The sequence below is a fragment of the Pseudoliparis swirei genome, chromosome 9 (assembly GCF_029220125.1).
Source record: "Pseudoliparis swirei isolate HS2019 ecotype Mariana Trench chromosome 9, NWPU_hadal_v1, whole genome shotgun sequence".
NCBI classification, from domain to species: domain Eukaryota; kingdom Metazoa; phylum Chordata; class Actinopteri; order Perciformes; family Liparidae; genus Pseudoliparis; species Pseudoliparis swirei.
This window is the reverse complement of record NC_079396.1, coordinates 6531583-6544514: the sequence shown is the minus strand read 5'-3', so window position 1 is coordinate 6544514 and position 12932 is coordinate 6531583. Positions and strand designations below refer to the sequence as shown.

Here is a 12932-nt window from a genome sequence, read left to right as displayed (position 1 = left end):
TGCGGCAGCAGAGTCACGACAACAGCAGGGGGAGGAGAGGGGAGGAAATGGGAGTCTAAACTCAGCTCTTAAACAGGAAGCCACCCGGGTTCTCCCATTGTTGTGTTTTTATAGACTCAACTTCCTGCCAGCACGACCACCCCCGTTACCATGGTGGCAATCCCTGAAAATGTATGGGATGGATTGTATAGTTCTGCAATGAAAAAGAGCTGACACCGGCCAAACGTGCCAATTGAAAACATGGTAGAGAGTGAGAGAAGTTGGTGTAAAGTCTTAAAATGCCTCGAGCGGTGCTGTCAGTGGTCTCATGTTTCATCACGTCGTTCTTTTCTTGCTAACCGTTTACTCTGTCTGCACTTGGTCTGCTTGTTGCTGCCTTTAAAAAAAATGTATTTCGTCTTTCATTCGTTTCCAGGCTGCATTTTAAAGTGAGTTTCAAACTCTTCCAAAGTCCTTTTCTGTCTGGAGTCTGCAAGCACCCTGCCAGACGAGGTGCTTCCACATGTGTGAATGAAATGATGAAATCAACAGTTTGTGCGTCAACAAATGGAAGGAGGGGGAGGAGAAGAAAGAGAAGGAGTTAAAGAAAAGAGGATGTGGCCGACAGTAAAAGATGACCGGAGGGGAGTGGAGCTCTCTGTCTAATTATAGATCCTGCTGTGAGCTGGCTGAGGCAGAAGTGCTCCTGGGGTTTTCACACAGCCGGATATTTACAAGACTGAAACACGGGCATGTGCCTTTCGACTGTATTCACCCGTACGTGTGCAGTCGGTGGCTCCTCTGGGCGACTGGAACTCCCGACCGGGAGGTAAAAACCTGTTGTGCCAAACTCCCTGGGGTCGCACTGCGCACTGGGAAAGCCTGCCGCACGTCGGTGAGTGTGAGGTTGAGTGGCGAGCGAGGGGGGTGAAAAGAGATTGTCTGTGTCGCTCGCTCTGTGAGACTTCTTTGTGCGCTGCCTACGCGACTACATTAGCCTTTAGGTGCAGAAACACAACGAGGTGTGTGTGTGTGTGTGTGTGTGTGTGTGTGTGTGAGAGAGAGAGAGCGAGAGATTGGACGAACAGCAGCCTTAGATGTTTATGGAAACTCAATGAGGACTTTGGAAACTGGACCCACGCTGCATTATACATAAACCTTCCTCTGTTACTGACACACACACACACACACACACATACACACACGCACACACATACACACACGCACACAGTCATTTCCGTCTGTCAGGCACACAGTCCCACTGTGTACACGTCCATGCGTTCAGCTCTGTTGCCGGTAACCTTTCTCTCACACACATTGAGATTTCCGTCCTTGCGGTGAATTGAAAAGCACCTTTTAATGCGAATAGGAACGTCCAGCGTGGGATCGGTTGCTGGACGCCACAGACACCGGACTCATGGTTATTGCACGGGAGCTGTGTCTGGTTTCGGATCGCAGCTATTCTGGGTTTGTTTAGTGCCCCACATGTTTGTTCCCGTGAGAAAGCTGCCGTACACATCCGCTTGTTGCATCTACCCCCTCCACATGTTCTCTAGCCGCGGCTTATATGGTTACAGGTGGGCCGCGCAGCGATTCATCTGGTGTCTCGGTTTTCTCCACACATCCCGAGCCCCGCTGATAAATTGAGGCAGTGTTTATGAGGAAACGGCAGGAAGGTTAAAAATGCACTTTCAGCATATATTCAGGTTTTGATTTTTCTAAATCAGGAAGTGAGGAATAGTGAGAGACGGATGATATATATATATATATATATATATATATACACAATTTGGTACTGGCTGAAAGGGAACACCATTTAAAAAAGTATATAGATTGATAGAAAAATGTCTCAATCATCACTTATGACCCACCATGTGTCGCGGTGTCTGGGCCTGTATTTAATGTTTTCCTCATATCTTTGCTGTGTTCTGGATGTTTCTGACTGTCGGGATTTGAGTCCCCGGCAGATGAGCAGGGTGCGCAGCCCCTTCCTTTTGACAAGTGGTAGACACGTTCCTGTAATGAGCAAATAAACGTTTGAAAATGCAGATGTCTCATTTTCTCTTCGACCACTTGAATTACAATATGATGAAAGGTTGTTATGGAATATTCAAAAATGTACTCCGTACACCCCGCTCCAGCTCTGTATGTATTATCTTTGCCAGAATGGTCGCACTTGTTGCTCAAAGAAGTTGTTCTTTTCATAGTTAGACACTCTGCAGAACTTTAAACATCAACAATCTGCATGATTGATGTATTTATTGTGTGAGCGATTTATGGAAACATTTCAAACTTCTCTTTTTAACTTTATTACAGTGTATTACAAGTTGAATATTTTTGGGTCTCAGACTTTTATTTGCACAAAACAAGCAATTTTATTGAAGTTATCCCGGGCTCTGTGAAAGAATAACCTAATGAACAGATTGATCAGCAAGTTGCATCCCTATTAATAATAGTCTTGTACTGGGCCGGGCCTTTTCATGAAACTAGGTTTGTTTGCTGAGAGATCTCATCTCAGTCGTCATCTTGACCATAAAATAGCTACTGAGAATCTGAAGTGTCACAATCAGATTGGCATGCTGCTCTGGAAGAACGGGTTGAGGACAAACAACATATCAATGTGTTGTTACGGCGATACATATTTGATCAGAAGACAGAGACATCTTACGTGCAAGAAGTTAGTCGCTAAGTTGGTCAGGAGCTGACCCCTTCACCTCCAGCCCAATGAATCCTGCAGCAGTGCGTTATGGTTTCATTTTTTTTGCTGATTATCGTGCGTCTTCGCTTCAGAAAAGTCAGACTTAAACCTCCTGCTTTGACCCTGTATTTGTTTGCTTCACATGTAATTGGAACTGTTTTCTTTGGCAAAGAGCTAGAAAGACTTGGACCACTTATTCGTTAGAGCAAATTATTACACACAAACTCACAGTCGCGCACTTGCATACACACTCATTAGTGGAATGAATACATTAGTCGAGGTGTTCCAAATATGTGCAGCTTTTTAATGACACTAGTAGGAAGCAAATTGCGTGTTTCTTCTGCACAGAGAAGGAGATGTGTCGGGTTGCTGCCGCGGCTCATTCTATGCAAATAACCTTTTCAACACGCGCACGCACACCCACACAAAGACATTATAAAAACACAGCTGCATGCCGCTCCGAGCATGAGGATAAGGGGGCGGTGGGGAGTGACAGAGGTGGATTCAGCAGTGACCCCCCCCCCCCCCCCCACTCATCTCAGACCTTAACCCCTTTTTATTTTCTTACAGCTTCTCCTTTTTTTGTTTGCTCTAATTTTATTTTTTCTCAGATATCCAGTAAATCCGCTTGTGACTCACCTTTTTTATTTTTTATTTAAACTTTTTTTTATTTTTTAAAGGTCCTTGAGTCTGTACTCACCGCCTCACAATTCTTCTAATTCTTCAGTTATTAATGAGGGAGAGAGAGAGAGGGAGAGCTTTGTATATCCTTGTCCGACCGGTAAGACGAGTCCCGAGTCTAAACGGGACACAAGTTGGAAATTAAAGAACAGAAAAGGGAGGAATTAATTATGTTGTTCACTCTTTTGTACTTCTTTTGCCCAACCTCTGAGAGGGATCCTTCTTCACTTAATCTCCCGAAGGTTTCTCCCTTTTTTCCTTTTTCATGTACAGATTGTAAAGCCCTGTGAGGCAAATGTGGGCTGTTCAAACACAATCGAATCCAATTGAATCTGTAGGAAGGGATTATCAAATGTCAGGCGGAGGACTATCTCCCTCAATCTACCTAATCTCCCACATAAATCGGCACAATACAACGGTGTCCACGGCCAGAGGGGCGGAATCGCACTGTGTCGTTGTTGATTTCCATAATGACACAGCGACACTCCTCCCCAAAGTAAACCGAGCTTCACAGTGCATTGTTTCAAGGGGAGCCGGACTTCGGTCCTGCTGGATTTTGGCAACACTTGCGGCTCCTGCCGGGAAACAACAATTTGCGTTTTGATAACGCAAGTCTCAAGAGTTCCGTCCAAAATTACACACCTTGGGCAACTCAAGTCAGAAATAGAATCTGAAGGAGGACAGCTTGTGTACAAGTCTCTTTGTAAAAACCGGGGGCTTAGTTATGCGCTTCACTTTGTTTTAGGAAAGGAGACCATCTCATGATGAGGTTGCCTTCTCAATGCCGTGTCTTGGTATGCAATTTGGCGGATTCTGCCAATAACAATGACATTGATCTGCTGTTTATTTATACATTTTTTGACAGCCATAAATAGTAACACATGGGTTTGGCGTGATGCAAAAGTTAACAAGATTAAAGGATAATAACTTAAAGGTCATCTTTGAATACCACCTTATATACTTGGCAGTTTTAGTGTGAGACTAAAACAAACAGGATTGAGACGAGATCGCCGTCTCTATTCACACCTGGGACGACAGTTATAAAAAGGGTGGCGTTTTTATTCCAAAGCAGAGACTTAATTTTCCACCATTCCTGGGACGTCCTGACCCACCTTCGACCAAAACATGCGTGTGCACGTTACTTGCCCTTCCAGCTCTTCTCGAAGAGAGAGAGAGAGAGAGAGAGAGAGAGAGAGAGAGAGAGAGAGAGAGAGAGAGAGAGAGAGAGAGAGAGAGAGAGAGAGAGAGCTATTTAAATAAAATGAAATCAACACAGGATCACAACCGCGGGGTCAGAATCCGTTGTTCCTCCCCGAGTACGGCACGCAGATGTATATGCGTATATCATATGTATATGAGTATATCATATGTTTGTGTGTGTCAGTACTCCTACAGCTGCAGATGAGAAATTGTTTTATAACAAGATGTAATGAACTGCAACGGAATATCCTTCTTAAAGAGGACGAAACACACTAGAGCCTGGTATTACATGAAGAGACCCAGGAGAGAGGGAGACTGTGGAGGGATTAAATGTGGTCGCAGAGGTCCAGAGACTAAACCACAACACGCGTTCTAGTCTTAAAGTCCTGTTGGCTACGGGGGAACCGTGCTATTATCAGGGATTTTAAAGTGGTCAGAGAGATTGTTCCTCAACCAGAGGACCCAGTTTCATATGCTTAGCGAAGCCATTATGTACTTCCTGGTGTTTTTATAGATGCGTCTTTTGAAGAAGCTGAAGCAAGTAGCTCCCCAGGTACCTGATAAAGAGTGCGTTGTGATTAGTGCTGCGCACCGATGATGGATGAAGGGCCTCACACGTCTGTAATCGTATGCGGAGCGATAAAGTCATTACTGTGTGGAAGCTCTACATCAAACTTTGTCTTTTCTGGCGACGAGTCAACACCTTACCTCTGTTTGCATGCTTTTACACACTCTTTAGATTATGATTAGATTAGATATACTGTATTCATCCCCAGGGGGAAATTTCTTAAATAAAGAGAGATGTGAGCGGTGAACAAATTGTCCCTGGGCGTACACGGCCAGAGAGTGGAAGAAAGCCGCTTCACATTGCGATCCAATACGTTTCAATGTATCATATCCAGCCAAATAAGTGACTTATGAAAGGATTTCCATTATCGAGTGATTCCATGCCTATGTCATTTCAAAACAACACAAGCCTGTTATTCAACATTTTTTAATGCCGGGAATTTTTTTATGTTGAACCTTAGAGTGCTGAGGAATGACAGTGGCTACAATAACCCAGTGAAGACGTGGTTAAGCTGTCTCTTCTCTGAGCAAACCCCAAAAATACACAAGCAAACCATTCTGCATCATCCAATTCTTAATCCCAGCACTTGTAATTACATCTATTTACTTTTTGCTAAACCAACAGTTCAAAACTGGAGGTGACATCACTGCGTTATTCCAGAGGTGTTTGTTTGTGTGTGTGTGTGTGTGTGTGTGTGTGTGTGTGTGTGCTCGTATCGACCTTTGTTTCCTTATATAAGCATGTTCTCCTCTCCTTTTCCTCAGAATAATAGCTTTGTTATTCCTTGCTGTCAATGCAGAGAATAAGTGTGTGTGTGTGTGTGTGTGTGCGCACAGCGGGTTGTGTGTGTGTGTGTTTGGGTTTGTGTGCGTTTGCCAAGGGATTTCCAGCAATGGTCGGCATTTAGACTGTGTCTCTGTATTTGTAACTCCTAATATGGAGGAGTTCTGACATTGCACGGACACACACACACACACACACACACAGTGCTATGTAAGATTAACCCAAACAATGATTCTAATGAGAACACAGAAACTTCCAAGCTCACTCTGTGTGTGTGTGTGGTGTGTGTGCACACACATCCTATTGTAGAAACGACGGCAAAAACACATCCGTCTTTTCTGTTTCATTATATTGCCTTTCACCCATTTCCAGTGCTGCTGTTGGCAACTGGCCAACTCCCTCTGTGAGTGACATTTACTTCACACACTGCAGCCCGACATCTGAGCACCAGGCGCAGCAGCACGGAGATGATGTCACACCAAGTTATTTCAAGGCTCACTCTGTGTGTGTGTGTGTGTGTGTTTAAAGTTTAAGGTTGAAGCGTCAAGGCAGGTTTGTGCAATATAGATGTTTGCAAACTATTTATTTATCATATATACACTATCGTTCAAAAGTTTGGAAATGTCTTTATTTTTCAAAAAAAAGCACTGTTTTTTCAATAAAGATAACATTAATCAAAAATACACACTATACATTGTTAATGTGGTAAATGACTATTCTAGGTGGAAACGTCTGGTTTCTAATGAAATATCTCCAGAGGTGTATAGAGGCCCATTTCCATCAACTATCACTCCAGTGTTCTAATGGTACATTGTGTTTGCTCATCGCCTTAGAAGACTAATATCTGATTAGAAAACCCTTGTGCAATTATGTTAGCACAGCTGAAAACAGTTATGCTGGTGATATAAGCTATACAACTGGCCTTCCTTTGAGCTTGAAGTTTGAAGAACAAAATTAATACTTCAAATATTAATCATTATTTCTAACCTTGTCAATGTCTTGACTATATTTTCTATTCAATTTTCAATTCATTTGATAAATAAAAGTGAGTTTTCATGGAAGACACGAAATTGTCTGGATGACCCCAAACTTTTGAACGGTAGTGTATATAATATATATATCATATATAAATATATGTATCTATTTACTCATATGTGTGTGTGAGTGTGTGTGTCTGTGTTGTGTCTCAGACAGAAACCACCTCCTTTCCCAAGCTGTTGCCTTCCTGGATCCTGTTTTTAGCACAGGATGAGACAATCTTTGCCATTGACTCAGCCATGCAATGCAAATAACCCCAACATCGTGCAAAGAGCATTGGAAATGTGCGTGTGTGTGTGTGTGTGTGTGTGTGTGTGTGTGTGTGTGTGTGTGTGTGTGTGTGTGTGTCAGAGACTGACACACAGATGGAGAACATTAGTTTGTTTTCAAAGACATAACTTATTTTGTCACTGTGTGATAGTACTTAAGATGTTAGGCAGACATACATATTTAGCAGTTGATTTCATTGCTGTCGGTCAGTTTTTTATCGTCTTTTTGTAATTTTTTCCACTGGAGCGGTTTTGGGCTCGGTGTGTCCCTCGGTGCAACTGTTTGGGTCTTAGCCTGAGAGCAAAACTCAATTATCTCAGTTAGGATACAACACTTGTAGTCTCAAGCTTTTCACATCTACATTAGACCACTAAATGCACATTAGTAGTTTGGTAGATAACTTTCAGCTCGGGTCTTGACGTACGAAATGTGCAATGCATGTAGGCCTTCAGAGAAATACAAATAACACTCATTTCCCAAAGGGAAAACAAATGAATGAATTAGGTTAAAATATATGTGTCACTCTTAACACATACATTGTTGCTGTTACACAATGTCAATGGAGCAAAGTAACTTATAGAAATATCTTCTCATCATTCTGCCTGAAAGCCCCAAAATGATAATGTGGTAGCCTTTCCCCACTACAGCTCCCATGAGGCTTAGACTGTTAACCACGGCTAAGACTAATGGGATATGCTAACCCTGAATGCTAACATCATTATTATCTTATATTTGTGGAGATAAGGTGCTCAGATTTTAATGATGAATACACATGTAGATAGTCATGTATCATAAACAATGGATAGAAAGCCCACTGCTTTGATTTAGGTGTACAATTCAGGAAATAAAATCCTTTATGAGAGTATTCATTGACTTTGAGACGCTAGGAGGAGAACATGCTAGCTTAAAAAAGAACAGTGGCCACAACAGTATAGCTAGTAGTACCTGGTAGCCTATGCTAGGCCTTAATTCAGAGACTTTCTTTGGTACAATTCCTTCTCGTACATTTTTTACACTCAGTACTTACTTTTGAAGTGTGTGAATTTTGCCAATGTTGTCTCACTCATCAGAAATGACATTTGCCAATGTTAGCCGGCCAACTGGCTTGCAAGCATTAGAATTTGCGGTAACACAATCTTTACAGACTACTAATTTAACCCACAAAACAATACTGATGACTTCCATCCGGCAAACAATATATATTTTGGATTATTGTATAATATGGTGCTGGAAGCTCCCCTTCCGCTACGTAGCCAAGATGGCGTGGTTAAGTGTCCAAACTCAACTTTTTGAATGCTTCATGCATTTCCAGGTGACAGTGGTGGTTGTTAACTTGACGAAACTAAAAGCTGAACGTGTTCACCTCAACGGACTCTCGAGCTAAGTTTAGGGTTAGGACATGGGTCAACAACAATAACCACACAACTATATTTTTAGTTAGCTTTGTCTAGCCTGCTTCCAGGTAGTCAGTTTTTACTGAATGTTTGAAATGGTGCAACATTTCTGTTTTAAGAAATTCTGGTGTATTTCTTCTTTACATGTTTTCTCAAAAACACTGCTTCATTTAGCCTCTGTTTACATGCACTTGTTGTTTTTCGGGTAGAGTTTCCGGCAGAGCTTTGTGTGAATCGACTGCTGTTAATGGGGATGAAGCAAAGTGACGCCCTCTCTCTCCTCTCTTTTCCCAGACTCCTCTGTGGCAGTGCAGGTGTCGTACGCGGCCTTGTTTCCCATGGACCTCAGGGTGGGAGAGCGGGGGATGCGCCCTGGTTCGGATACAGCGATTCTCACCCCGCTACACCCGCCTTTACTCCTCACCCCGTTCTCCCCTCAGCCACGCACCTCCTTCTCCCAACAGCAACTGCACCAGCATATCCGGGTAAAGGAGATAAAACATAGAGATCTAGTACAATTAAAGTTCAGTACGACACACTAACATCCCAGCTGTGGAGACATTGGTACAGCTGTCTATTTATAAAGCATTTGTAGTTCTATGTATTTTACTTGTGATTTTGTATGTATTTTATTCTATTTTAATGTTTTGTACTATCTGGACCTTGAGTCTGAAATACAAGTTTGATTGATTGATTGATTGAATTAGTTTTTAATTACAGACTACCGTCTGTAAATACATTTTTTTTTAAAAAGTATTATATTTTCCTACAAATTAATCTTACATGAGCATCTGCTATATATTTGTTGCTATATTATGAATGTGTTTGTTGGGTTCGGGGGGGTCAGTTTAATATGGAGCAGAGGAGGCGAGAACAGGAGAACAATGAGAAACAACAGGAGTTGCAGCAACTAAAGCACAAAGACAAGAGTCAACAGAGTGAGTCAATTCACACACACACACACACACACACACATACACACACTCGCTCCCACATGTGACTCCAAATTTCCATTCACACAATTGAAGTTGTAATTTTATTTTCACCAAGCGTGATATCATTCTATTTCCTCGACTGAAAGTAATAATGGCCCGATTTGATAATTGTGGCCAGAGTGGAAAGTCCCCCTGAAGAGATTATATAATTTTTTTATTAAACAGTGTTACTCCACTCCCAAAGCGTTGGGGCGAGGGCTAAATATAACCTGACAAGTGAAGCTACAACAGGGGAGTTAATTATAGCTGTAGGTCTGGGCGCATAACGTCACTGGGTCAATATTGACTTGATCACTCCGAGCACCTCCTGTCACCTCCGTGTGCACACACAACGAAATATCCGCCAACATGCTCTCAAAGAAACCCGTGACCTTTTCTTTGCATCACACTCTCTCAACCATGCACAGTATTCTCCTCCTCAGCATTGTTTAGTCACTGACTGTGTCCGGCACACTGTGTTGTGACCTTTATTATGACGAAGCAGTTGGTGAGTTCTTCTTTTAATGTTGTTTGAATGGCCGAGGTGTTTTTTGATTGGCAGGTGCGGTGGCCAGTCCCGTGGTGAAACAGAAACTCCAGGAGGTCATTCTCAAGAAGCAGAAACAGGCAGCGCTGGAAAGAACTAACTCCAACACTCCTGCTCCTGTAGCATACAGGTGAGACCAAATACACAACATCAAAACACTAAATATGGATCACGATCACACTGATTATACTGCGTGTCTAATACCCTTTGATGTCAACTCCAAGAATCAGCGATAAACTTCAACCCTATGTGGTGTGATTATTTCCCCCCTAATGGTCGTGTGCCTTGTTTGTGTTCTTCCAGAAAGCTGGGCCCGGACCCCGGTGCTTCCTCCCAGACTCTGGTCTCGTCTCCTCCACAGCCCTCTCCTGACTGCTCAGAAAGGACGCCGCTGCGCAGAGCAGGTAAAACATCTGACGTCCAGCATCACAGACCTTTTACACAGGCGCAGGGACTGAATCAGCATCATTAAAACATCATGGAGGCAAATTGTGAAATAAGCGATTGAAGTTCTAAAGTGAAAGAGCCAGAAAGGTTTCTACTGGTTTCTACTTTTTCATTTAAATGTCTTTTTACACCCGTCTGGGGGAGCAGTTGTTTGGCTGTTTGTGGATTTAGTCCCACTCTCTACTTCAGGCTATTGTAGCATTTAAAAATAAATAACACGGAAAAAAAGTGCTATATTCCCCTTTCATTATGCCTACGTGTTCTGTCCGTGTGTGTGGTCAAACATCAGTCATGCTTGCTGAATGTAATACGATCTATTGTTTTTTTTGTGGGTGTAACACATACAGTACATGTCCATTCATGTCCATTTTTCACCGAAGACATTTAGACGTGTCAGATTTGGAAAGTAATAATGACGTATAATTGCATAAAGTAACACTCCCAAATGTCGCCCTGAATTGTTAGCGTCTGAGCCCAATCTGAAGGTGAAACACAAGCTGAAGAAACACCTCAACACCCGCAAGAGCCCACTCACCCGCAAAGAGAGCGCCCCGGCCACTGTCAAGCACCGAGTACCTGACACACTGGGTAATGACACACACACACACAAATAAATAAAGGAGTGAGTGGAAACGCATTATTATTGTTGGTTTCATATGTAATCAGGTGATGGTGTTCCTTTTTTCTTACTGTGATTGATTTTTGAAATGATTCACTGATATGGCCGAATGTAACCTGCATACGGTGGAGATGCTCCATCTAAACTCACACACTGCTTCTCTCCCACCAGACTCCTCCCCCAGCAGCAGCAGCACTCCAGTCTCTGGCTGTAGTTCTCCCAATGACAGTCTGCCCAATGAGAATGGTCTACTGCCATCTGCAGGCGGCCTCTCGCATGAGGTTAGCAACAACACACACACAGGAACACACACACACTAACACCCACACACCCACGCATAATGTCCTTGGGTCCTTTCAGAATATTGAGTAAAACTAGGGAAAACATCAGCTCAAGATGACCTGAAATATAAAAACATGTTTTTAACACCAAATGAGTTCGTTTGTATAGACGTTTTGAGAAATTTCCATAACTTTTCCATAGAAAACCGGTTTGATCGTTAAGAAATCCGGATAGAAGTTGGATAGATAAATGTAAAAATATACAACACTATAGCCACTAAAGAAAATACTTCCCTTTTGCCTTTCAGAAAGGCACTTTTGATTCCAAGAAGGGAATAAATTAGCATTTGAAAAACAAGTACGCAGACGCTTTGATAAAAAAAAAAGGGAAAAAAGGCGATGTTGTTTCATCTGCATGAGCTGTGCCGAGACGCTGAGTAATGACATGTTTAAGGCAACGACTCGAGTGTGGGAGCACTGAGTTTGTCAGCTGTTTCTGCATAATTCATTTAATCACATGCAGTGGACCCCAGTCACACCTGCTGTGGATGTCTGACTCATCATTCTCCGGTGTCAAGGCAGCATGCCACCTTGATTAAACTACACTGGTCCTGATTTACATCAGCACTGACGTTTGTTCAGGAGATATCGTTATGGGATGCATAACCAGCAGTGGCCTCGAATGGTTTAATGCGATTTCTCTTAACTAGAATCATGAATTGTATCTGAACGGAAGGCCATTCAGATTTGAATATATCAATACATTGTGAGTTGTTAATTGTGTTTGGCATTTCCAGGCCCAGAGGCTGCTGCTAAGAGATGGCACCATAGCTAACTTCACCATCCAGAGTCCCTCCACTCTGCCCACCATCACACTGGGACTGCCAGCCAACGCCAGGGTAAACACTGCAACACATGTCTAGCATAACAGTTCGTTCTTCAATCGTTTTCTATCCTTCTCCGTGAAGCAGGTGAGCCTGCAAGGGAAGATTTGCCACCTTTTTATGAGGATGTCTAATCGGTGTTGATGGTAAATGGAGTCGATTGGGGCATAGTTTCTCCTTCCTGCATCCAAAGCTGCTATTTCACGTGCCGGTGATGTGGGGAAGAACTGGCTGATGTTTCAGCTGGGAGTTCTCATATTAGTTGATTAGATGACCATGGCATGCCAAAATATGAGTGGACGAGGATACATTGAGCACGGACTCAGATCTTCAGTCATGTTTTTTTTTAGCATACGGCCAAATAAAGGCAGCGCATGGCTTCGTAAGAACATATGACCGTCGGGGACCCTCAACGCAATGCATCTTGGGACTTGTAGGGTCGCTACCTGTACCATCAACACCAATTGGACAGCCACATAAAAGGTGGCATATTTTCCTTTTTTAGGGAGTGGTGCTGATGTGGTGACTGTGCAGCACAGTCTGTACAGTATAAACGTCATGTACAAAGC

At 42.9% G+C, this 12932-nt stretch overlaps 1 protein-coding gene across 6 annotated transcripts in view; it reads left to right on the top strand.

Moving 5' to 3' along the window:
* The window catches only part of hdac7a (histone deacetylase 7a), a 74315-nt gene that overhangs the window by 41109 nt on the left and 20274 nt on the right, over nt 1-12932 (top strand). For 5 of the 6 annotated variants that reach the window (XM_056423633.1, XM_056423630.1, XM_056423629.1 and 2 more), the window contains 7 exons: nt 8906-9096; nt 9459-9549; nt 10148-10262; nt 10436-10536; nt 11045-11167; nt 11370-11479; nt 12277-12378. In XM_056423633.1, coding sequence (XP_056279608.1) covers nt 8950-9096; nt 9459-9549; nt 10148-10262; nt 10436-10536; nt 11045-11167; nt 11370-11479; nt 12277-12378 — 789 coding nt within the window. In that variant the 5' untranslated portion in view covers nt 8906-8949. Of the gene's footprint in view, nt 1-732; nt 809-8905; nt 9097-9458; nt 9550-10147; nt 10263-10435; nt 10537-11044; nt 11168-11369; nt 11480-12276; nt 12379-12932 lie in introns of those variants that run through there. The other variant, XM_056423634.1, reaches the window with a different exon arrangement.